Raw genomic sequence first — 26493 nt, 5'->3', positions numbered from 1 at the left:
GTCTTTCTAAAGGCTCTAAAAGCCCACTATCTTAACTGCTGTGCTCTTGCTTGGTATCTTTTGCCAGCCCTGTTTTTCCGTAATAGGCACAGAGAAGGAAAATGAAATCACATGACTCCTCCAGGTGAGCCATTTCTTGCTGAGTGATTATTTTGATGATTGTAAGATAATTATGTTTTATCACCATAAAAATACGGTGATATAATTATGTTTTAAGTGATGATACTAAGAAAGTTTGCTGCTTCTCTGCATAAATTCTTTCTTAGACACTTAATTCTAGAAAAGATGTTCGTATAAAAGCACACAGGGACGCGAAGATCACTTTTCCAATGATGTGGTTCTAAGATAAAAGAGACAATTCTTAGAATTCTCTCATCCCTGCTTTTTGTCTCCTTTAGTTTTCCTGAGGCTCTGTCCCACTTATTGGATAAGTAAAAGATTAGATTCAATTAGTTTCATCCTCCCCCAGGCTAATCTCTGCTGTCTGGTTTGCCTCTTTGAGAAACAGCTCTAGTATAAAGAGTTCACAGTAAAATTCTGATTCTTCACTTCCTTGCATGGGACCTTAAAGGTGTCTTGACCTCTCTGAGTCTCAGTTGCTTCAGCAACCAATCAAATAAATTAATAAATATGAAAGCACATTGTAAGACAGAAAGCACCAGTGGATTTGCAAACACAGAATAATTACATAGAATACTTATATACATACATAGAAAATTACCTACTTGTGGAAGATGTAATCATTATTAGTTTACATATATTGTTTCCAGGAACTGAGCTAAGTGCTTTCTATGCATTCTATTGGAAAAAGAAAAGGAGCCCTACTTACTTCCCAGCACCTACTACGTGCCTGACACTGACCAGTACTCTTTGTCTAACAACAGCAGATTGTTTTATCATGCTGATCATTTTCTTCTTTAAAGTGTCCAGCACTGTGTCTTTAAAGTGCCTAGCACTGTCTGACACATAATAGGTCTGTTGGTCAGTCAGTTCATGGCAGAGATAAGAAGAATTCTGTTTGCAGACTCCGCCACCTTTTGTGGTTTTTATAACTTGTTTAGTAAATTCTAACTCTTAGTAAATCAGTAAATTTGAACTCTGTCTCCAGGTAGCAAATGGCTCTGGTATACCTCTTCCCTGGGAATCTCTGCAACCTTTGCAGAGAAATGTGTATCTCAGCTCCTAGTGTGCTGAAATCAAGGGAGACAGGAAACTGATGATGTAGAAGCATTACCCTCCCTCCCAAACCCCTGAATCTTCAGCCAGAAGAAAGAGTGCCGTGTTTCTCAAATTTCCCTGATAATAAGAGTTACCTGAAGTGCTTGTTAAAAAAATAAATTCTGGGGCTGGCCAGTTAGCTTACTTGATTAGAGCATGGTGCTGATAACACCAAGGTCCAGGGTCTGATCCCCTTACTATCCAGCCGCCAAAAAAATAATAAATAAATAAATAAATTTTGAGCCTTATCCCATTCTCACTTAATCTGAAGCTTCTGGAAAGGGGCCTTGAAAGCTGTATTTTTAACGAGTACCCCAAGGCCTTATCATTACAGTTTGAGAAATTCTGATAGTGAAGGCATTTTACACAGGAAGATTCTGAGCTCCAGACTGAGAAATGTTAGTTGTTGAGGGTGAGGGTGATAGGTGGACTACACTCCCCTAAATGGATTAGGGAGGTAAGCCTCCCGAGTCCAGCAAACTAGAGTTAACAATAAGAAAGGGTGAAGCTTTTGGCAAACTGGAAATCCTAGTCTAAAAGGGAGCAGCCTCCTCTCAGCTCCAGCCAGTTGCTGCCAGGCAGAATGTGGACCTATTTTTGCCACATATAGCAAATTTTTAAGAGACAATAGAAATCAGGATTTTTTCTAAGAAATTTGCCCATGTTTAAATGTTACAACTGATATTTTAAGAAGTTGTTAAACATTGTGTGAACCAGATTTCTCATGGCTACCAGTTTCCACCTCACATTAGAACTTCAGGAGCCGTAGTATCATCTTTCCCTTGCTCTCTCATGGTGTCGATATCATCCTGCCTCTTAGTTTTACCCGTTACTTTTAAATGGCTTTTTGTCACCCAGTAGAAAAAAGTTTGGCTTGCAGGAAAACCATAGTCTTGCTCTACCATCTTTCCCACTTCATCACCCGTCTTTGGAGGACATGTTTGCCTCCTGGGTTTGCCGTTACTAACAATACAATTCTGGGCAAATTAATCTCTCTTTATGTCAGTCTCTTTACCTTCAAAATGGAGACAATAATAGTATCTATTTCCATAGGGTTGTTGTGAGTGCTAATAAGTTGTATAGATAAAGCACCTAGGCATGTAGTAAGCCCTTTGTAAGTGTTGGTGGCCCCCAGAAGCTAGCCCCAAACATGCCTTGAATCTGTTCCCTCCTGAGCTGTAGTTCCTCCTCCTGAAACAAATGTCCTTCACATCCCCCAGCAGATCTCCTCATCTTTCAGGTCTCATTGGATCTCACAAACATCCCCTGGCCACAGGAACACTTAGGTTTAGAATGTACCCCATTGTCACATCTCCCAGCATTACAGGTATCAGGCATCTCCACTAAATTGTGCACACACTTGGAGGCAGATGCTTTTTCACTTTTGTAGACCCAGGACCTAACACAGTGCCAGGTATGTGATAGGTGTTCAATAAATAGCATCAAAGGAATGAATGTGCATATCTTGATTTCTTTATAAATTGTAAATTTCTTAAGGACAATTGTTCCCATAGGCTACATCTTTGTATTCTCTCAGTACCTAGCAGAATTATATTCAATATTCAATCAATCAATCATTTTTGTGATCTTTGCAAAATACAATGCTAGCTTCTGATCTTACTACCTTTTTCTCCATTTCATCCCTATATGCCCTCTGGAGATTTCCACCCTTTGAATTCCCATAACAATTCTCTGGTCCTGTCTTACGTTGCTGGGCACTTTCTGCTTTGGACTGCACTAGTTTTTATGAATGTACATATCTCATTGCTTCACTAGACCATTAGCTCCTGAGGCCAGAGTATATATCTGATTTTATGCAGACTTCAGTATAAGCAGCATAGTCCCTTGCCCCCAGTAAATAAGATGGCTTTCATAAATACAACCTTTTCACAGAGGTTCCTATGTTTATCTAAGGATTATTAAAAAGAAAAAAGAAAAAAAAAGTTGAGGGACCCTGGCTTGGTGTCAAATCATGCCATTGAGTTTTGTTCATCTGAATGAAACACACCTCACAGTTGGCAGCCTTTTACCATGTACCAAGGAATAAATTTTAATCCATATAGTTGAAAATTAAGAAAACAATTGTTTCACAAAGATTACAGTAAGGCATCTCAAAACCTGCTCTGGAAATACTTCTGACAGTATACAAACAGCTCTTTCCTAGAAATGACACTTTTTCTTTATTAGCTAATTTCACGGGTCCTTTCATTATAAAAGTTTAACTTACTGAGGGACTTGGTTAACTGTAGAAAGGACGAGGCAATGCTATTTCTGACAGTGAGATGAACTTGCCAGTGGAAAAAATAGATATTTTCCACTTTTTAAACATACAATACACCTTAGGTAGATAAGGGGATTTTTGTTCTTATAACATTTCCACCTAGCTTGCAATAAGTAGGTTTAATGGTTTTTACAGCAACAACTGAAGAATATTAGCATCAGTTAGAGGCAGAAGCCATTCAGGTAACTGTACTTGTTTACAATTAACTCAACTGTTTCATGATTGTTTTTTTTCAATGCTACGTTGTTTCATGATTGTTTTTTTTCAATGCTACGTTAATCTTGTATCATGCTCATTCAGGAAAGAACAGTTAAAACCCACAACAGCATTGCATTAATTGTTGAGATTTTCCTCAAAGAAAACATTCTGAAGAATATATATTTCTGCTTCACATCTCTTAAGTGTTACAAATTGAGAATAGATTTAAAACTCCTTTTTAGAAATACATATATATAGATATAATTATTGTAAGCAATAGGCAGATCTGATGCCTTAAAAGTTTTCCTATTTCTGTCACCCGGGTTTTAGTAATAGACTCTACTGAGCACCTCTCATGTGCCAGGTAGTTTGCATTCATTACTTCTAATCATTCATTTATTCAACAAATATATTCAGCACCTCCTGCTTGCTGGAACATGTGCTAACTATTGGACTAAAACTATGAACCAGATATTAGTTCCTGCCTTCCGGGAGGTTCCAGAGTTGTAGGAGAGGCAAAAACTCTTTTACATATGAAGGAAACAGGATGGAGGACTAATCCAGACTGCTGCTCCCATGCTCTTTCCACCAAACAAAGCTGCTTTTCTTCTCTCTGCCTACCTAGTTCAACTCATTCATCTTTGTAGAAGGGTTTTTATCAAGTAGTTGTAAAAAAATGACTGAAAATCCTTACTTTAGTGGGAAGATAAAAAAATCCTGCTATTTAAAACTCACTACTTCAGATCTTTTCGTAATGTAAAAAACAAATATTAAATACCAGTTATGTTTTGGATTGAGCACTGGCTTAAATAAAAGATACAAACCTAAACAGAGTCTAAAAAGCCACATTTCTAGCAGATGTGGAAAAACAGAAACTTAATTGCAAGGTGAAAGGCTCATAGGCCTATGTGATTTATTTAAAGATATGCAGAAACTTACAGCTTTTTGTTGCTATTGGTTGGTTTTTCTCTACTTTTTCCTAATTGTATGTAGTCATGACAAGGATGGGAGACAGATGGCAAGGTAGCCATGGGGGGTATGGTTTGAGAAGTAGACAAAGAAAAATCCTGTGGGCTAAAGCTATGCTAGGCCTGCCTCAGTAAGCATTTTTGCTTTCTTTGGCTGTGCCTGCATGAGATTGTTGCAGTTAATTATCAAGTGACTGTTCCAACTAAAAGATGATTGTTCTGCTGAAGCCTTTCATTTCTTTTGCTTCTTTCTTCTCTGCCATCTCTCCCATCTGATATAATTTAACCAGACCCCACAGAACCATAGTAGACATGTTAAGGTGGCAGGCACAAAGCTCTAGGAAGGGCATCAAAAAACTTTGCCAGGCCACTTCCCTGTTTACTCCCTAAATATGGTTCGGCAAAATGCACAGCCTTGTATGTCACAGTCACTTCCTAACTGGACTTACCTACAGCTGCTCATCCCAATAACCATCTTTCACAGCCCCCACTGGGATCATGCTACTTCCTCATGAAGGCCTCTGCCATCCGCCCATAGTTTACCAAAGGAAGCCCAAATGCATAAGGATGACACAGAATGCCCTTCAGGCTGACCTAATCCCCACCTACATGTTCTGCTGTCTCTCTCCCTTATCTTTCTACACCAGAGGCACACACAGAATGGCCTGATGTTCCCTGAACAAGTTGTGATCTTCCAGGCCTCCACGTCTTTGCAAACTAGTGCAGCTGCTAGCAATATCCCTTTCCTCTCTAGCCAGGGAAATGAAACTCATTTTTTAAGACTCAAATAAGATGATCCCTCCTTAGTAAAAAATTCACTTGTCCTGCAGGTTGTGCTTTGTTTACTCCTCCCTGCTTCCTCAACATTTTGCATAAATATTATAGCACTAATATCATTGAACTATAATTACTAAACTATAAGTATTTATTCAGATTTTGCAAGTTGAGTCTCTAACCATTACTCTCCCCTAACCCCAACTCCTCTTAAATCACCCATTTTTCTGACTGTGGACCTAGTGTAGAGCAGGGTATCAGTAAAATGTCTATTAATAAAGTCTAAGTTAAAAAAAACAAAAGCACACATTAAGAAATTATGCAATTATTCCATATCAGTTTATTGTAGGTATTGTGTTTCAAAAAATTTATAGCATAAATAACCTTTCACATCATAAAATAACTTAGTACAATTTATAATAAAACTTTGAGAATTTAACATCGTCAAAGTACAATAAAATATGGTTTTGAAATATGATTAACCCTTTTGGCTTTTCTTTTACTTCAGGGCATATAAACCCAAAATACCCAAACTACTACTGCACATTTAAACTTTAACAAAGCATATTTGGTTTATTTTAATGTAACTCAACCATCCTAAATTAATACATAGTTTTCCTTCTTGCGTGGTTCTTTGTAATTTTTGTTCCTTTTGACTTGTATTTCTGTTTCAACACAGCTTCCTTCTTCATTTTCACCTCTTTCCACCTGCAAAGTCATCTACCTCTGGGTCCCCAGAACATGTAGTTGAACTCACTCAGCCCCTTGACATCAGTTTCTGTAATCCTTGCATCAGTGTAGGGAGTAACTGCTTGAGTAACTACAAAGGTATTTCAAAATTTCAGTGCAATTAGGTTCAGTTATTTTCACGCAGATGCCATCACCGTTCAGGGAGATTAATCACTGGAACCCACTGATCCATGTAGCGACTTTCCCGGCAAAAACAAATAAGTTGACTTAAGGCAGGATCCTTCCATTGCGATGAATGTGGATTCTGGGAACAAATTTAGACAAATAAATTATTTAAAAAATCAGCATTTGCTAACAATTACACTACTTTTGAGGGGAAGACACTTAAACATTCTCTATTTGGGCTAGGTAACATGGAGACAAGTTACAAGCAAAAAAATAAAATTTCTTATAGGTGGTTGGGTTTCCTGCAAACTCATTAGGAGTAATTATCTATTAAACTATACTCTGCAAAGTCTGAACACATGCAACCCACACTGAGCCAGATCCATGTGTTTGCTATCTATTCAGTTTTGCATGAGTATCATTCACAGGTTTGCCTTACCAAACTTGTACCCTGGCAGAACCCTGAGTAAAACAGTTTTGAGAAATTTTTCTGTGCTATGTATACAATGAGATGAGAGATGCAGAGCAGTTAACTGAAACTGCCACCGGTTATCTTCCCAAAAGATAGAGTAGTACTTTTCAGGAGTAGCAAAATAATTAGGCTGCCACTCCACTAGACCAGTCAAAAAGGAGTAAAATTTAGAAGACAAAGCCTGCACATTTACCTCTGAAAACCTACCTTATCTACCTATTAAAGGCTTGTATCAGGGGGGAAAAGGTTCATTTAAAAAAATGCAAGATTGCAAAGAAAAAAATTCCACTCTATCCTCTTAATGTATTTCTAGGGAATTAATAAGGTCTGTCTCCTACACCATTTCTATTTTTAGCTTTGACTGGCGGAGAATGAAGCTGACTCCTTAATGAGGGGTGAGCCAGGAATTTATTTGGCTTTATCTAATCTGCCCTGCTAAAGGAATTAGTCACGGGAGGTAGTGCAGATGTAGGTAGGGAGTAGCTGGGCTGACTGCTGACTCACAGGGATCTCTTCCGCCGCTGGCAACCTCCAACGTGCTTAGGCATGTTCTGTACCAGACAGAATCCTCATGATGAAACTAGTACAGCTCGGCTGAAAGTCCAGCTACACTCTTTACTAGGGCAAAGGCAGCCACGCTCTTGACCGCCACCCACTGCAGGTCTGCAGTCAGGTGACTGACGCTCAGCCCCAGCTCCCTTCCTCCCAGGAAGTCCCCTTCTCCCTTACCGTCACCAGCACGCAGTGCAGGTCCGGGGGCTGCTCGGCGCCCTCGCCCGCCGCCGGGCTCCTGTCGGTCTCCAAGAGCAAGAGCTCGGCCAGCCGGCCCGGGTTGCTGACGCGCAGGATGTTGATGTCGTTCTCGCAGCAGAACGCCTGGATCAGGGTGAAGTGGATCTGCAGAGCCACGTCCCTGTCGTCGTCCTCGTCTGCCGCCAGCAGGCACAACACCACGTTATCGGGGTCGCTGCGGGTAGCGGGAGGGGCGAGTGAACGCAGAGGCACGACCGGCCCGCGTGGGCGCCCGCAACCCCCGCCCAGGTCCCCGGGAGTCGCCACCATCCTTCTTGCTCCCCCCGGGGCAGGCAGCCGTGGGGGCAGATGGAAAGCAGCAGGTAGCTGCGCTGCAGGACGAGGGTCGCCCCGCGAGGGCAACCTCCGCGGACTTGGGCGGGAAGGGGTGTCACCGGGGGACACGCGAGGGCCCCACTTACACATTGAGCAGCTTGGCCGCCTCGTACACCCCGACGGTGATGGTGCGCTGACTCAGGGCTTTGCTGAGCACTTCTTCCAGGGCATCCCCCACCGTATCCATCCTACACGCCGGCAAGGGTGAGGGGGTCCAGTTAGCCCGGGTGCCCTCGGAGTCGTCGCCGCCGCCCCCTCACCCTGCACCACGACTCGCTCTCTCCAATGCAAAAGCCGCCCGCACCCGGGCATTCTGCAAACCCAGGTTGTCCCCGGCCCCGTCAACCCCGATGACCCGTCTCATGGCCAGAGGCCGGGCGTCCGGTGAGAAGCTCCTAGTGTGGCCCCCGCCAGCCTCCCCGGGGGACACTGCCACAGGCTGCCAGCCGCAGGGACCGCACGGACACCGAGGGCCGTTTCTGCCCTTTGCAAAAGTCCCCGGCGAGGCTCGGCCAGTTAGGGGGCACGCTCATTCCGACTGTGGGTACCCCACAGAGTGTCCCCGAGGGAGCAAGGATACCCTCTGCAAACTTTTCGCTCGCTCCCCTGCAAACCTTCCACAGTCCGGCTGCACTGGGGGACGCGGAGAGAGCGAGAGGCGTTAGGGCAGGTAAAGTGCGCAGGCCGACTTACCTTTCGGTCTTCTGCTCTCCAGCCGAGAATTCTTCCAAAGTCATATTGCAACTGCAAGTCCCCCACGGAGAGAGCGCGGCGTGCGGGATGCTCCTGCCACCGTGCGCGCGCGGGCGCGCTCTCTGCACTAGCTCGCAGGCGCCGTTTGCGGCGAGCTCCGGCCCCGGCGCTGTCCGGCCGCACCTCGCCCGCCCGGGCTCCTCCTCCAGCGCCCGCCGCTGCCGTCCTCCCTTTCCACCCCGCTCGCTCTCTCGCTCGCTCGCTCTCGGCCCCTCGCCTCGCCACTAGCCGCGACACCAATTCGGCAGCTGCCTCACAGACACTGGAGGACAAAGGCCCCACTCGCCGGGGTTATCCTGCCAGCACTCAGCCAACCACCTCCTGCCTCATTTGCATACGGCGCGGCCATTGGGCTATGCAAATCAGCCTGCTTCGGCAATTTGACCCCAGCTCCTGGAACCAGGCTGAGGGGAGCGGAAGCGGGAGGAGCCACCCGGGAGGGGACCGAGTGGCGGGGGTGGTGCAGAGCAAGGCTTCGGAAGGCGGCGTCCCGAGCCGGCTGTCTGATCCGGTTGGTGGGGGCCAGCTGGAGTGAAGAGTTTAGCTGTGGCGGGAGGTGCCTTCAATTTGGGCTGAAGCAGGCTGCCTAGAGTTTTACTAGGTTGTGCACATTTTCTTACTATCGTTTTAGGTCTGTTGTTTTAAGGAGTTGCTATTAAAATCTACTTCCAGGGTTAATGCACCCAAGTTTAATAATTATTAGTAAGCAGGTTATATAAAAAAAAAAAAAAAAAAAAAAGTATGTCCAGACCTCTGGGCAAAGTTTGCCTCAGAGTGTTGTTTATATAAATCTAGGCAAAGCTGCTTATTAGTAGAAGTATTATTTCGGTGCCCTGGTGGCTGGTTTGATTTATTTTTGGAAGGTTGCAAGGGCTGGAAGCTCAAAAAAGAAAAACCAACACATTTGTGTTCAGTGATGGCAGGGAACCAAGTTGGACTCTTTTCCACAGAAAGCAGAAAGGCTTCTTACCTGCCCAGTGTAACTCTGGAAAATCGTGAGCTGGTGTACTTGGGGAGCTGGTGACCACATGTGTGGATTCCAGCCCAAATTCACCTTTCTCGAAAAGCCTTTCCCAAAGACGGATCTTCTGCACTAGCACCAACTGAGAGACAAATATCTGACACCCACACAAGCCACAAGTCTAAATTCAAAATGCTCTCTATATGCCTTAAGCTTCCTTTTATAAGGCAAGTGCGTATGTCACTACTTTTCACAAAGAGCCTATGATCTCACTATGAATTATTGATCTTAGAGGCTGAATCATGGAGTTGTAGCTATAGGATGGTTTAGTCACATGCTAAAATTTCACCTTTGAGATAATGGCAACTTGTAGGTGGAAAGCAGACCTTTGTAACGCAAGCAGTAGTTACACATTTTTGAAAAACAAACTTTAATGTATAGACTTACACTGAATAGTTCAAAATTCCCTTACTTCGTTTTAGGAGCTTATGTAATAAATGCAAAAACATTTCTTAAAGCTACTGAGGTCACCAAAAGTGGCGAAAATGCCTCCCACATGCTTGCATTCAAAACAGTGCTTGCATTATTGAGGTCTCTGTACAGCCAAAGGTCACAGAAGTAATTTTTTGCAAAGGTACATGGGAGTTTTGCACCCTTATGTTTTTTATCATTCCAGGCAAGATATTCTCCAGCTCTCTTGATCTTAATTTAGTGGAAAAGAAAAGTGACAGGTCAGTTTTCTGGTTCATTTATTTGAGCTGCCATTTTGAACTTAATCCTCAACTGCATTGTCAACAAGGAACAATTTTTGAGGAAAGGAATGGTCATGGTCACTGCATAATTCACCTAAGGGTGCTTGTGTATCTCATATCTATACTTTAAATCTTAACCTGTGATGTCTTTGTTAAAGAATTTCTCAACATTGAAATTTAGGTAGGGACTGAAGCATTTTTAGTTTTGCAGACAAAACCTGAATTATGCAATCTGGCCTGAGTCATCATATGGAGATTGTTGAACTGTGTTTGTTGGAATTCCAAGTTTCTTTCTTTCCACTAGGCATTTCTTCGAGATCCTTTGGAAGGAAGGAAATGTGATTACAGCAAGCTAACAAAGAATTAGGGAATCATATGAGTTTCTTGACAGCAGGGACTGTGACTTCATCAACTTGGTGTCCTCAGCACCTAGAAAAATTCAGGTATTTAGTGGAAGCACAGTCAATGTTTGAGTTGAATAGAATCTGAGAGTTAAACAAGATCTCAGAATCCTACAGTCCTGTGCATTGCATGAATTCTCTCTAAGATACATTTAACTTTAGTTCAAAAAAACTTTTTGATGTCCTGCCATATATCAAGAATTGTACAATTCCTGGTTCTTTGCCTTTAAGGAACTTACAATCTAATTGCTATGTCCACGCTTGAACTGCATTTTGGGACAAAATAGTATGCACTGTCATCAGCTAGCTATGCTGAAAGTCCCATGACTTTAGTCATCTGAATGGAAGCTGTAGGATAGTAGAACCCGTGTATTGTTTACACCAATTCAAATGAACCACAATTCTAATAGTGCCCCACCCAAGTCAACTATATGCAGTAAAAACATGGTAGAGAATGTTTACTTCTTAGTATAGGTGTAGTTCCTCACTCAAAAACTATAGTGCATGCTATAATTGGCCTCATGGGAAAGTTATTTGTTCAAGTGTTGTGGAGGTTTTCTCTGTGAGATAAGCTCAGGCTTCCAGTATTCAAAAATATTCATTTGTCATATTTTCTGACTCAGATATGTTACATCATTTTGTCTCATTGCTGAGTCTATCTAGAATGTTTCATCAGTGATTATCTTCCAAGTTGGGCCTTGTAGCTGGAGGTAGAAACTGCATTTAGCTACATGGTTAGATTGCAGTTATGCATTAGAATGGGTATAGATGATTTATTTCATAAATGCTTATTGGCCCTGAAGGTTCAGGGGTCGGTATCCAATGGTAAATCAGAGCAGTTTCCCTAGATCAGTATGATTGATTGATAGATAGATAGATAGATAGATAGATAGATAGATAGATAGATAGACAGACAGATAGAGATGTATCTTTATAGTCAGTATAATAACTCCAATATGTGAAATCATTTTTCAAACTACTCGAGGTAGCTCTGAGTACTGCAAGTACACAGGACTAGAATGATCTTGTAGTAATTCCTGTGAGAATGCCAAATGGTTAAATTGGGAATTGTATGGAAATATGTACTTGAGAATCATTAAGTTATTTTAGCACTGCCACCTGCTTTGCATACTAAAGATCTTTTTTTATATTTTCTACACTCTTATCATACATACATTCCTACTATGGTTCTGTGATACAGAATTGTAACATTTCTTTCTTTCAAAAAACAGCCAGGGCTGTAACATCTGAAAGCATTGTGATGCTTGTTCTTTCAGTATTACACAGATCATGGTTCACATGAAAGGGGAAGATCAGTTAGACTATGACAGATGTATTTACCACCTATCTATGATTGTAATATATTTTATTGCTAAAAATCATAAGGTTCCTGAAGTTTTTTTTTTTTTTTTTTTTTTTTTGCTTAAGTCTGGTGAATTTATTTTCTCAAGGCAGGCCTGTGAATTGCTCTTATTTTTTTCCCAGAGAAGATCATTCGGACAAGATTTACTGTCAACTAAAAATGAGTCTTTTCTTAGGATCAAGACTTCTGCTCGAATTTAAGTGGAAGGTTTAATTTCTTGGACCATCACTGTAGTAGGCAAAATTCTAAGTTGGCCTCCGTGATCTCTAACCCCTGATGTTACCTTCTGTATAACTTCTTCCTCTTGAGTGTGAGCAAAACCCGCGATGTGCTTCTAACTATAGAAAATGGCAATAGTGTTGAGCTATCAGACCTAAGTTTATATTGCATACTACCCAGAGGTGGAAGGATTTTGCAGATGTAATTAAAGTGCCTCACTAGGTGACTTTGGGTCAAAGAATCAAAAGAGAGTTGGTCCTCGGCAGGCCTGACCTAATCAGGTGAATCCTTTAGAAGACTGCCCAGGCTTTCTCTGAAGAGAGACTGGAAACATGGACTATTTCTCCATTGCTGGCTTTGAAAAAGCAAACTATAGCTACAAAGAGATGAATTTTTTCCAACAACTTGAAGGAGCTTAGAAATAGATCCTTCCCTAGTCAAGCTTCCAGATAAGAATGCAGCCTGGTCAACACTGATTTTAGCCTAATGAGACCCTGAGAACAGAATTCAGCTAAGCCATGCCCAGACTTTTGATGTACAGAAACTGTGAGATAATAAATAAGTGCTGTTTTAAGCCATTAAGTTTGTGGTAATTTGTTACCTACCATCGAAAACTAATATAATACCCCTAATGCCACCTTTTTGTGTGTTTAGTAAATCCTTACCCTGTGGGAATTCTCTTCAGCTATTAACATTCGTAGTAGTGGAGTCATGGTGTTGTTTTGAACTTGGGGCTAACCACCTTGTGCTGTCACCAGCTGTCCACATTTCACCAGCCAAGCACGACCCAACCAGTCATGGTGTCAGATGAAGAGACTCACTAAGACATTCTTCAAGAGCCCCATCCCCCACCCCACCCATTTCCCCACTTCCCTGCTAGTAAGTGTGCATCAGAAGGCTTCTGTCACAGGAGGGATGTTCTGAGAGTCTCTGCTGGGTGGGCTAATTGCTGGTAAAGAAGGTAGGTGGTCTGAGTTGGTGATTGACCATTGGTAGTTTGTTCTTGCACCTTGAACAGGTTTCTGAGTGTGCTATCCCTGAAATGGGATGCAAAATTTTCTGCTTCCTAACTTCTTAACAGCTCAGTTCTTGGACCTCTTCTCTCCTCTGTCTACACTCACTCTCCCAGTGACCTGGTCTGATCTCATGGCCTTAAATATTTATATGCTGATGACTCTGAAATATATTTCTAACCTGGTCGGTCATCTCTTCTGAACCTCAGAGCTTACTCATCATCTCTGTGTCAATATACAATAAACATCTCAAACTTAAAATAACAAAAGGTACCCTCCTGATTGTCCTCCTAAATCTGTCCCTGGTAGGGGTCAACAGCAGCTCCATTCTTCCCGTTGTTCAGCCCCCAAACCTTGATGTTATCCTTGACTCCTTTCTCTTACAACCCACATCCAGTCCATCAGCAAATCCTATTGGCTCTACTTCAAAATGTAAAACAACCATTTCTCATTGCCACTACCACCAACACCACCACCATCACCTCCCACCTGGATAAATGTAACAACTGGTCTCTCTCTGTTTTTGCCCTTCCTCCTTTAACCTCAAGCCCCTAAAGTGGTCCTATTAATAGCAAGTCAGATCATGATCTGTTCTCTGACCCAAATTTACCAATGGCTCCTCTTTTCACTCAGTGCAAAAGCCAAAGTCCTTACTATGGCTTAAAACACCCTACAAAATCTGTTCCCTGTGATAAAAATGTTCTAATATTGATAGTGGTGGTAATTGCACCGCTATGTTAGTACTCATATGGTAAAACCCACCGAATAGTACATTTAGGGTGAATTGTATGGAACAAGAACTATATGTCAATAAAGCTATTATAAAATAAAAATCTGATCCTTACTTCAGTCTCCCCAGGCTCATTCCTCTCAAGCTGCATTGGCCTTCCTTTTGCCTCAGGGCCTTTGTACTGACTGCACACCTGGAATGTTCTTTTCCTGATGCCCATGTTACCGATTCCCCTTAAGTCCTCTTCCTAATAAGGCCTGCCCTGCCCACTATATTTAAGTTGTGATCACTCTACTCCCTGACATTTCTGATTCCCTCAACCCTATTCTCTCTCTTTTTAAAATCACATCACTGATCCCCTTCTTACATATATTTTACTTATATATATTATTGTTTGTTATCCAACTCCTTTTTCCTGCCCCCGTTCCCAGTCCCCAAGTATAAGTTCAATGGGGTAGGATTTTGTTTTGTTCACTGATTGATTCTTAAGTGACTAGTACAGTGCCTCGTACAGAGTGGAGCCCTAATGAATATTTGTTAAATCATATTGTTGAATACATAGGGTATACAGATTTAAAGATGTCAATAATGAACTAGAACATAGAGCTATAAACCTTCCGGTCTCTTTTCGTGTATTAGAAAGGAGGATGTCTTGATTGAATGCTATTTTGTTGCTTGTATTTTTTCAATTATAGAGGGTTGTGCTTGCTTATCTCTGCTCCTTCCACCCCTACCCAGCTGGTTTTCTTTTTCTCCTTTTTCCAACTGTTTTTCTTATATATTTTTTTCAAGATCTATAAACTGGACCATTTGGTAACCGAAGGATTTGTGACCTCTACCAGTCTGTACTGTATAACATATATAAAACCCAATGGATTAAAATATTCTTAATTGCCAAGCTTTAAGGCTCGTTCTTTCGATGTAGCATAAAGAGATTATAATGATGAGGAAAACAACCTTGAAAGGTTTTATGAAGGTGAGTTTTGAAGTGGGAGATTTAATGGAAGCAATATGTGAGAAAGACAAATATAGATGATATTCAATAAATTGAGTAATATTTAGGAGACTGAAAACAAAAGAAATAAGGAGTGTAGGAAAATAAGAGCATTCTTTACTACTATTTGAACTTTTACCTCTCTCTCTCTGGCTTTAGTGTTTGTAAGCATTTAATCATTGTTAACTGGAAATTTCTACCAGTAAAGCTTATACTTTGAAATTGCTCATAAGATTTCTTTTGTTCTGTGAATAATATGTATTGTATTATATTTCTGTTTGGTCCTCCTTACTTTGGCAATGAACTGTCAGTCTCAAGGTCTGGAAGATATTAAATATTAAAAAAGGATAATTTAAGATTAAGCCCTGTAAGACTGTGATCTTCTGAAGAGCCAGGATATGGTCTTTTAAAGTGCTCATCTCTGGATGGCTGGTCTTGGAGGTTGGCCACAGCCATGTTTGTCTGAGAGTACTCTTTCTGGCTACTGTATGACTTTATATTGTAAAAATCCAAAGTAGCCTCATTTTTAGTAACCAAAGAATGCAGTAAGCAGAATGTTATCTGGCTGTCCATTATGAACACTTTACTCCTGTGCTTCGTGGACCTTATCAGTTTGTGGCAAAGTGATGGATTGTGTTTAACATTCTGTTGTTGACCTATAAGGATTTTTGTCATATGTTACAGCTCATCCCTTTGAGATATAGAAGGGGGAAGGCTTATTAGTGTCACTGGCCTCTAAGCAGAAATGTGTCAGGGATTTTGCTTTTTCAACTGGAGACTCACCCTTGGCAAGCCTGCCTCCCTATTTTAGAAAAGCATCACCATCAAATACAGGAAGGCCTGTTTGTAAACTTATTTTGTTGTTTATATTTTATATCTGGTCTATATTTAAAGAAGTTTTAAAATGATGCTGTAATATTAAGGTCTATGTGGCTACTTTGTATACACATCCAACTATGATAAATCTAATTTGATGTCCCTCCAAGAATGTGACTTGAATGATATGTGATCTTAAGCAGGTTGTTTACTCTCTCCATTCCTCAGTTTCCTCAATTGTCAAATATTTGTGAATTTTTTTTTTTTTTTAAGAGTGCACCCTTTCCCCAAAAGACGTAGGAGGCATAATCCCCATATATAGAGAGATAAAAGTGGAATTGTTCTGGCTGAAGTAGCCAGATGGGAATGGGGCTGAGGGGCAGAGGTCTGCAGGTTCAAGGGGCCTCTCGCTCCCCTTCCCCAACTCACTCATAGCCCTGGAGACACACATTGGTCACAACTGGAAGTGGAAAAATTTGTTCTCTAAGACCCTTCCAGTTCTAACCTTTTTCTACTTAATAATTTTGTTATTCTATAATTATTCTGTAATTTTCTACAATCACTGAAAAACCTCTAATACCTTACATTACCACAAAAAATGTTATTTTTCTGAGCCTTAAAAATTTAACCACCGGATAACGTGTCTAAAGAATTAAAAACACATTCATGTTCCTCTGCTTTGATATCAATTTTCAAAAATCTCAATCTATTTCCATAGGTTAGTTGAGGTTATGTTACAGCTTGTCTTATTAACCTTAATATATTGTCTAGTTACCAAATACTATGGGGTATGATTTGGCACTGTGTCTTAATAAACAGCTCGCACCTGGGAGCTAGTGGGAACTCTCCCATCTGAGAAGAAATAGCTACAACAGATGGTAAAACGACTAAAAACCAGGTGGGGGCATTGTTTAATGACCATCTGAATTAAGTTTGGTTAATTTGGCATGTCTCTAATTATCCCTAGCAACTGGACCCTCTACTCCATTTTATAAGTTTGGATTTGTATCTTTTACATAAACTATCAAAACAAGTCCATCTGTGATCCTGAAGCTATACTAGCCTTGAATCTAACCACAGTGTAAATCCTAATTTCTTTGGTTCTAGATGTGAGGATCCCTTAAACACTGGGCTTTGTTACAGTGCTCTGTGATTTACTTTTTCTCAGGTTACTTGCCATCCATGATATGGGTATTTTCCTTCATTCTTCTAATTTTTTATTAATAAAAACTTCTTTTTAACCTAAGACACTTATTATCATAGTTTCCAAAAATCAGAGTTGTCAAAACTTCAACCCATATGCACCCCTTTAGAAGATTTTCTTTAAAAAAATCTGTGTGCAACAGCGAGATGGCTTCCAGAGATGTTTCAGAATATTCAGAAGTTGTGTTGTCACCAACACTACAATAGATTCAAAGCCTGGAAGCTTCTTTAAAGACACATTTTTTCTGACTAGACTTATTGCTAATTTGTTAAATGCTTATCATATGCTTGGAGCTATGATAAAATTTGTATTTACATGACATCACGGGACCCTCATGATAATCTATGAGGTGGATATGATTATCTCCATTTTATTGCTGAGTAAGCTGTAGTTTGGAGAGGTTCAGCTAGTTACTAGCTCAAAGGACCCATAGCTAAGTGGCTGAGCCAGGATGCAAACACTATGAGATTCCAAATCTCATATTCTTAACCACATATTATCCTCCTCTAAGAACAGCTGTAGTTCATGTGGCATGAGACAGTCGTGTTCAGAATGCAGACTCTGGAGTCTGGCTAGGGCAAGTCACCTAACTACTTTTGTTTCCTTCCTGATAAAAGCTGTCTCATAAGTTTATTATGAAGATTAAAAGAGATAATATACGTACAGCACTTAGTGCACAGCATGTAGTGGGACACAATAAACATTCATAATATGGCACCCATTTTCCAATTTTCCTTCTAATTTTATTTGTTCTTAATTCTCTAATCTAGGTAAAATATTGCATTTATTTCCTTTTTTTTTTTTTCTCTAACATTTGGGGCATCATTGCTGATGGCAAAAGTACTGAGCTTCCTGGTCCCTCACCTATTGCTGTGAAAAATTCCTCTGAATTCAAATGCAGCCATAGATAAACCCAATATATGTGTTCCCTCCCTAAAGTTTGGATGAACCAAACTTTCCTCGTTTGTGCATTTTAGATCTTTAGCCAGTTTTGATAACATGAATGATGTATTTATTCATGCTAAGAAACAGGGCTTGATGTTACTCAAACCCTTCTCATGTGTGTGTTTTTTAATACAGAACAATGAGTTTCTCAAATTCACTGTAGAATACCCTTGTGGTTTTTTTTTTTTTTTTTTTTTTTTTTTTAATCCTCTGAGAGCTTCCTGTATTTGTGAACTCCTTTCAGATCAGCAACTGCAGCCTCAACATCTGGATCCTCCACGATGTAGGGAACATAAATTCACTGGTAGCATCCTGTAAACGTTATGGGCGGGAGCTCAGGGAGTGCACAGAGGCAGGGTGTTTTCAGTATCTAGCAGCTGGACCCGATGTAGTGCCTCAGAACTGGTTTTAGCTGACGTCAGGTTACACTGATGTGCACCAGATCAGCTTGTAGTACCAGTAAAGCTGACCCCTCCCACTTCCCCTACTGCCCCTGTGCTTGCCAGAATGCTGGAGACCGTTATGAACTCACAGTTGTCATTTGATCTCCATCTGGCCGCTGTCACTAGAGCTGCCTTTTATCGCTTGCCAAAAGTGTAAAGCTGAAGACATTTTCTTTCTCACAGATCTTTGTTTCTTGTCCTTGCTTTTCTAATTTTCTGAGTAGTTCCAAATAATTCTCTTTCTGTCTTCTGTGTACCACCATCAGGGAACTAACAAAGGACCTACTGGAATATTTACTCACGTGTCTTCTTCTTGGTGAACTGGATTTAGCAATAGATTATTAAGGAAGTGTTAGAGGTGGGCTGTGGCTTTGTTGACTTCAAATAGTATGTCTTAAGTTTGATGTGGTTTGAATTTCTGATATAAATGTGAGATTTGCATGGATGATCTCATGCGGTGGTAAATTTTATGAGAGTGTGGATCACAACAGTCTAGCCATACAATTATGTGGGTCCCTGTATTGAATTAGAATTTACTCAAATTAAACAATAAATACAGAAGGAACATGCCATAAATTGGATCTTATAACAGTTTAATAATCTGAGGGGGACAGAATAATGAATTCTGAGGTGATGCTTGGTGTACTTAGTCACTAGAATGTTCTTAGTTAAAGCTGATTGTAAATCTGGTAGCAGCTTAAAGATTTACTGTTAGTGATCGTCTAGTAGTTAAGGTTTAGCAATCTTAGCACCATAGCCTGAGGATTATTCTTGGTCAAGAAATCTCTTTAGGGATGGCATTTCACATTCAATAAGTGTTGTTGATGGTCATGATGATCGAATAGCACAGGCTCCAAAGGTTTTGGAAACAAATTTAGAATCCTAAGTTTTATGTAGTTTAGCAAGTTAATCTTTTAAGAGGTAATTATAAAGAAACATATGTATGTTCTCAGTATTCTGTTTAAAAAAATGAGAAGGCACTACATTCTGTGTGAATCCATACTGTGTACGTGTTTATTTTACTGTATGTAACATAAATAATTTGGGAGGACATTTGTGAAAATGTAAGCAAGTGTTCTTGAACTGATGGGATCACAAGTCATTTTGATTTTCTAATTTTTGCTTACTTTTTATTTGGTAATGTTTTATTTATTTTATTTTATTTTATTTTATTTATTTATTTTTGACCTGTAAGGGGATCGCAACCCTCGGCACAGTGTGGTCTGTACCACGCTCAGCCAGTGAGTGCACCGGCCATCCCTATATAGGATCCGAACCCAAGGCCTCAGCGCTACGAGCACCGCACTCTCTTGAGCAAGCCATGGGGCCGGTAATGTTTTATTTAATAAGCCTGTGTTACTTTAAAAAAATTTTTTAAGCATAATTTATTTATTTTTGGTGGCTGGCAGGTACAGGGATTGAACCCTGAACCTTGGTGTTATCAGCACCATGCTCTAATCAACTGAGGTAACTGGCCAGCTCTAAAAATATTTTTAATTGAAGTAAAATTTATTTTCAGTAAAACAAGTAGATCATTAAGGTGTACAATCTGATGAATTTTGACAAATATATATATTCATGTAACCCAATCAAGAGATAAACACAATGAATGAATTCCCAATCAAGATACATAAAATTTCCATAACCCCAGAAAGCTCCCTCTTGCCCCCTTGCAGTCAACCCCACATCCCATAAGCAACCACTGTTCTGACTTCTGTTAGCATAGATTAGCATGTATCACCTTTTGATTAAAAAACACAACACAGTTTTTTAAAAGAAGCTTCTGTGTAGGCTCAGATAGGACACACATACACAAAACTTGAAACAGTTCCCTGCCTTAAAGGATCTTGTCTTGTTGGTGAGAGGAGAAAATTAATATAGAGAGAGTTTAGGAGAGAGCATTTAAGGGTTAAATCATATAAGCTCAAGAGAATTCAGAAAAGAGCCAGATAATCACGTAAGTTTTTTGTTTTTGTTTTTGTTTTTGTTTTTCCTGTGGCTGACCAGTAAGCACATAAGATTTTATAAGATCTGAGATCTATTATGTCATTTTAGAAGAACAAGGGGGAAAGTTTACTAGACTATAAGCTTTGAGAGGTCAGGGACTGTGTTTATCTTGTGTGCTGCATCTTCAGTGCCTTACATATTACCAGGCAGAGGGTACTGACAAACTAAATATTTGTGGACTGAATAAGTGGACACTATTCAGTTAGCCAACAAATATTTATTTACTCCTCCAACAAATATTTATTGAGCTCTTACTATGTGCCATGGATTGCGCTAAGTCCTGGAAGTATAATGGTAAAATGATAGACATGGTACCTAACTTCATGGAGTTTTTGATGGTATCTTGTGGGGAAAACTGATATTAACAATGTTTAAGAGGCAGATAAAATAACACCATGAGAGTTTAAAGAGGAAGGAGCTTGGTGAGCCTGCAGGCATATTCAGAGGTAGAACTGAGCCTTTGCATATCATTGGCTGGGATGAATAAACGGGTGGAGATGTCAAAAGTGCCTACAGTTCCTGGTATGAGCAACTTGGTTGACGTAGAACCACTTAATTTTTTCTCTCAGATCATTATGCAAAAGAGGCCAAGCTCATGGATTGACTGTGGTGAGGGTCAGATATTTGTTGGCCACAGTTCAAAAGATGGATCTCTAATGTGTCCATTGTACACCTGAGAGGCAAAAGCAGTGATTTATGATGGCTGGTGCAGGGCAAAATGGTGACTTAGCAGGACTTTATTTGGTGCCCACCACCCATTCTCTTGGGTTCCTTTTCTTCCTCTTGCCTACGTTCCTCCCTTTCTTCTGCCAACCTTCATATCCTTTTCAGGTATCGGATAACTCATCTTTACTAAGGTGGTTACTTGATTACTGTGGCCATAAGGTGGGGATGCCTTTTTTCCACCTCCCAAACCCTCACATACTTGAGTCTTTATCTTTTGAGAGGAGTGAGATGGATATTGGGGGGTAGGATGGGTCACAGAGCCAATCATTACCATCCTAACTTCTTGGAGAAAGGAGGCTGCCCTTAGGCCTGTGTGGCTACACCCATCTTATTGTTCTCTATTTTCCCTACATTTTCTTTCTTGCCCTTTTCCAATATTTTCTTTGTACTCTCTGCCTATCAGTTGTCTTTATTTTGGATCCTACCTCTGTGACCTTGGAAATTTTACTTAATATCTCTGATCATCAGTTTCTTTAACTACAATTAGGGGATAATATCAATGTCAACGGATACAGTCTTCCACATGGTAGTTTCTCAATATTAGTTGCTTTTGTCAACCATGCTCTTGTTGGCTCTGTTGCTGCGAGTCCTAGACTCAGGGAGTCACTCTCAAGCATACTCAAGTCAAGCTTAATGGTACCACCACGTTGGATTGGGGAGGTGTTTCTCTCATCTCTATTCCCCTCCCTACTTTCCCAGTCTGTGAGGATATGACATCTTTGAGATTTGGTCATTTGTCTCACCAAGATGTAAGTGTATACCACTGGACACAATAATTATTAAGGGAGAGAGTGTGGCTGGATCTGCACGAATCCATCCCTGCATGATAAAAGCAAGTCAATAAGTATACTCTACTGATTACCAATCACAAACATCCTTATATATGAAGACCAGTCCTCAGTTTGAAGAGCACACATATGAATCAAGCAAAATAACCTGTATCACTTATATCTGTGAATAATATATGTGTTTATTCACATTAGTTAACAAGGGCCCAGCATCCATTTATTGGTTTAGTCATACCCAGTTGTCAAGTACCTACTATGTATGAGAGAATGTACCAGGTGCTGGGTCTACAGTGATGAACTACACAGAGTTCCAGCGGAATGAACATTGGAAATGCACTTGAAACAACTAATTGCAAAATTAATTGCTCAATTATAAGTGGTGAGTTCTACAAAGAAACAATCACAGGTTGCTATGAGAGTTTATAGCGGGAGATCTGATCAAGTGGGAAGGTCAGGGAGGTCAGGGAGACTTCTGATGAAACGACTGAAGCACTGAATATGAAGACTGAAAGCAATTTGTGGAAAGAAGAGAAGAACTCCCCAGCTGTTTGTAGGAGGAAGATTCTGAGCTTCCTAACGCTGGTGGGGGTCTTTCAGGATCTGACCCCAGGAGAGCTGATTTCAGGCCTCAGGGACTTGTTGGTGATGTTCTTGAAGCTGGGATCACTAAAAATCTTCCCACTTGGTTTTACCCACAGGGAGAAAACCCACTCACTCTTGCAAGCTAACCAACCAGTCAAAATTGGGGAGAGAATTATGAAGATACTAAGTATCATTTCATTTCCCTTACCAAAGGCACACACAGGCTACTCAGGAACTTTATTGAAGGTATCTTTGGGACAACTGTTTTACACATCTGTGAGCTCACTCAATCCTGTATTAACCTTATAATGCAGACATAAATCCCAGTTTACCCCCGGGAAGCTGAAAGTGAAAGAAGTTAATTAACTTGTCCAATGTCACACCTGTACCATTTTTGTCCATCAGATGCAAATGCTCATGATCTTTCAGCTACATCAAATTGCCCAGTTGTTAGCATATTGTTAAAAGACTGCTGTCTTCTTTAGGAACACTTAGAACATTAAAGAAAAGTGACAGTTATCTCTGGGACCAGAAAGTAAACCACAGTATAATCTGCTATGTTCCCAATTTTACAAATTATTATTTAACAAAGATGATTATGAGTCCTGATCAGATCCACACTTTGGCTATTTAAATTTGTGTATGTTGACATTCTAGTTCACTAAGTTTTATCAGCAAAGAGGTGAAAGGGAAGTTAGCATGATTAGGAGAGTTTCCACAATGGACTGAACCTCGAAAAACTCAACAGAAGAACCCACCGTTAGAGAATTAAGAAGAGGTAAGTTAGTTGTGTGAACCGTTGTCAGCCTCCCAGGATCTAGATGTTTACTGCCTTCATATAAATGAAACCAACATTGCTGTTCTCATATTTACACTGAACATCCAAAGCACTAATGTGTTATTTATTTTCATTACATTGGCGATCACATTCAAATGTGCTAGTAAACCAAAGAGAACTCAGGAAGCTTCCTGGGAACAGTTTGGTCACTGAAAAAATCTCATAAGATGGGTGTAAGGATCATTTCTTTCTATTTCATGGGAAAAACTCAAGTGACCCAAAAAGCTATGGTTCTTTGGAAGGAGATCAAGAAACGAATAAATAGACTCTTCATGTGCCTCTTTGCTTGTGGGAGTTACAGAAATGGAAATCTGCACAACGACTTCATTTCTTGTAGTTTGTTCATTAGCCTTCTCCAGGATGGGGATATCCCTGATCTAAAGGATGCTAAGTAATTATGTCAAGCATTGCTTTAAATTGGTCTGGGAGGCCAGAGCAAAATGATGAAGATTTCTGTTGAACTCCACTCCTTTGGTCGAGACTTTAGTCCATTCCTCTTTCCTCATAAGCTCCTTGTGAAACTTGAGAGTTAACTCCTGCAAGCCATTCCTCCTATTCATTTCTCAGGTCTACTTTTCTTGGACATTCCCACTGAAAAGGCCAAGTTCAAGGCTTGAGCATCTCTGGCCCATACAATTGCCACTGCTGCTGTGCTGTTCCCCTGTTTCCCTCTCTTACCCTCTGGTCTACTCCCAATAGGACTGCCAGAGTATCCGTTGCAAACTAATCCAATCAGATTGCATCACTGCTGAGAACCCTTTTGTTAACTACAGGACAAAGTCCAGGCTACTTAGCATGGCATATGATCTGGCCTCTGCTGACTTCATCGGTGTCATTTCCTGCCTCATAAAATTCTTCTCCTCCAGGTACTTCTTGTTCCAGCAATGTTGAAGCTTTTATGGTGCCCAACAGGTCTGACTCCATGGGCGTGCAACCTGTGCTGTTGCATAGGGTCCTGTGCTTAGAAGGGCTCCTAGTTTGATTTAATGCTCTGCTGAACTCTTTTGAAATTCTTAATAATTTATGTGCAAGGGGTCCCACATCTTCATTTTGCACTGGGTTCTGCAAACAATGCAGCCAGCCCTAGTACCCAAACATCATGTTGTTTCACTCTGCTGTGCTGCTTGTACTCCTCTCTCTGCCTAGTGTCCCTTCATCTTTCCCTTCTTTCTTCTTCCCTTCATTTCCATTTTGCATTCTTCTCTCTCTTTCAAACCTAATTTGAATGCCAGTTCTTCAGTGAAAGTTTCCCCGCATTGTTGTCCCTCCACTTTCTACCATGTTAATCACTCCCTCCTCTGTGTTACTCCTTCATGTCGCACATGCATCTATGATAGTACTTCTGTATTATATGGTGATTAATCACTTACCTGCCTGTCTTCCTTTATCGATCTTTGAACTCCTTGAGCACAGGATACAGGCAGGCTTCAGACAGTGGAGCATAGTGGTTAGGAACTCTGGAACAAGACAATCTGGCTGGGTGTGACCCTAGAGAAGTCACTTAGCCTCTCCGTGTCTTAGCTTCCTAACTTAACAAAAGAAAGATAATCCCAGAATCTACCTTGAAGGATTGATGTTGTGAGGTTTGAATAAGATTATCCATGTAAACTGCCTGAAACAGTGCCCAGCACATAGTTAAGTGCTGAATAAATATTACCTGTTCTTATACATTATTCTTTTTTGTGTCCCTAGAACTGAGTGCAGTGGCTAGAACCTTTATTCCTGGACATTTATTAAATACCTACTGTGTGCCAGGCTGTGTATCAGCTGCCTGAGATACAAAGTAAAATAAGACATGGCCTCTTCTCTCAAAGAATTTCACTTCATTCAGGGAGAGGGACGAACATTAACAATCATGGTCCAGTGATAAAATGCGAAGTGCAAGGTACTTCGAGAGCACAGAAGAAAGCCATTTGAGTCAGACTGGGGAGATGAAGCTTGATATGAATTATGCAGGATGAGTAGGAGTTTAGCTAAACATGGAAAGGAGGAAGATTATTCTAGGTAGGGGAAACATATGCAAAGGCACATAAGTGTGAAAAACTCTTGCATGTTTAGGGAACTACATGTCATTCTATGTGACTGCAGTAAATGGTGTTTGGTGATGTTCTGGGTGGCTAGAGAGTCAGGAAGGACTAGCAAATAGATTTTCACTCTGGTCTATTGGTGGCATCTTCTGGAACATTGTGTTGTGAAGGATCCTGAAGCCATATGCAGTCTCAGCAGGAAAGAGTGGTGGAATACATTAACTCCATTTGTTGTGGGAGCAGAAGAGGGGAGTGGGAGCCATGTCACATATCTGCCATTATGGATGGATGATGTAGGGCCTCGTATTCTGTATTAAGAATGTTGGATTTTATCCTGAAAGCTATAGGGAATAATTGAAAGATTTTAAGAATGGGAGTGACACGATCATATTACACAATAGGTGCTGCTCCATAAATGCTTGTTGGATTGAAATGACTATGTATCCCACTTTAGCCACTAATGACTTAGTGTATCAAATAGCACCCAAATGATTTGAACCCAGCAAATAATACATGTATAACTGACCTTATTGTGCTCAGAGGCATTGTGCTAAGTGCTGAAAGAATTAGAGCAATGTCTAAAGGTGCTTCATATGCTCCCATGGTGTGGCTTACACAGTAAAACAGTCTGCTTCACATTGCAGTTTCAAACAAGGATCAAAGTGGTGTTAATTTATGCAGCTGTATTGTTTCATGCTATGGACTGGATGTATCCCAAAAGAAAGATTTCCAGGGGGCGTTTTGAGCCTTTCACCATCCTGCCGGTTACAAATCAAACAGCAAGAAAGTGATTGGAAGAAACACATTTTAATGTTTTTAGATATAAATATAGTAATAGGTATTTTTGTAAATATTTCTAATATGTCTTTTATTTGTAACTAGGTGAAAAAGCCTCTAAAACTTCGGCTATTATTAAAAATAAATACCCAGACTTACTATCCTTATTAAGAAAATAATTAAAATCCTATAAAATTGGTATTTGTTATTGCAATCATTATCTTTTTACTGTCACAGGTTAAAGACTGTTGTGAGAGTTG

General features: G+C 40.5%; 1 protein-coding gene and 1 pseudogene across 1 annotated transcript; one reads left to right on the top strand and one right to left on the bottom strand.

Annotated features, from left to right (window-relative positions):
- Nucleotides 1–5773: 5773 nt before the first annotated feature.
- Nucleotides 5774–8920, bottom strand: GADD45A (growth arrest and DNA damage inducible alpha). Its single transcript, XM_063105130.1, has 4 exons — nucleotides 8588–8920; nucleotides 7981–8082; nucleotides 7496–7733; nucleotides 5774–6433 (listed from the first exon to the last, which is right to left on the bottom strand). The coding sequence occupies exons 1-4, from the start codon at nucleotides 8629–8631 to the stop codon at nucleotides 6320–6322; spliced, it is 498 nt and encodes a 165-aa protein (XP_062961200.1). The 5' UTR covers nucleotides 8632–8920; the 3' UTR covers nucleotides 5774–6319.
- Nucleotides 8921–9002: 82 nt separating this feature from the next.
- LOC134384163 (protein YAE1 homolog) overlaps nucleotides 9003–26493 on the top strand; it is a 140015-nt pseudogene continuing 122524 nt past the window's right edge.

This window comes from Cynocephalus volans, chromosome 8 (genome assembly GCF_027409185.1).
Source record: "Cynocephalus volans isolate mCynVol1 chromosome 8, mCynVol1.pri, whole genome shotgun sequence".
Classification (NCBI taxonomy): Eukaryota; Metazoa; Chordata; class Mammalia; order Dermoptera; family Cynocephalidae; genus Cynocephalus; species Cynocephalus volans.
Note: the sequence above shows the minus strand (reverse complement) of the source record. Positions and strands in the feature narration are given on the sequence as shown.

What these genes read in the sequence shown, in the direction of transcription:
- GADD45A (XM_063105130.1), bottom strand. Translation starts at nt 8,631, where the DNA reads ATGACTTTGGAAGAATTCTCGGCTGGAGAGCAGAAGACCGAAAG. An exon ending in GGAGAGCAGAAGACCGAAAG is followed by an intron (nt 8,083 to 8,587) that starts GTAAGTCGGCCT and finishes GCCGGCGTGTAG; the next exon opens with GATGGATACGGTGGGGGATG. An exon ending in GCGGCCAAGCTGCTCAATGT is followed by an intron (nt 7,734 to 7,980) that starts GTAAGTGGGGCC and finishes CGCTACCCGCAG; the next exon opens with CGACCCCGATAACGTGGTGT.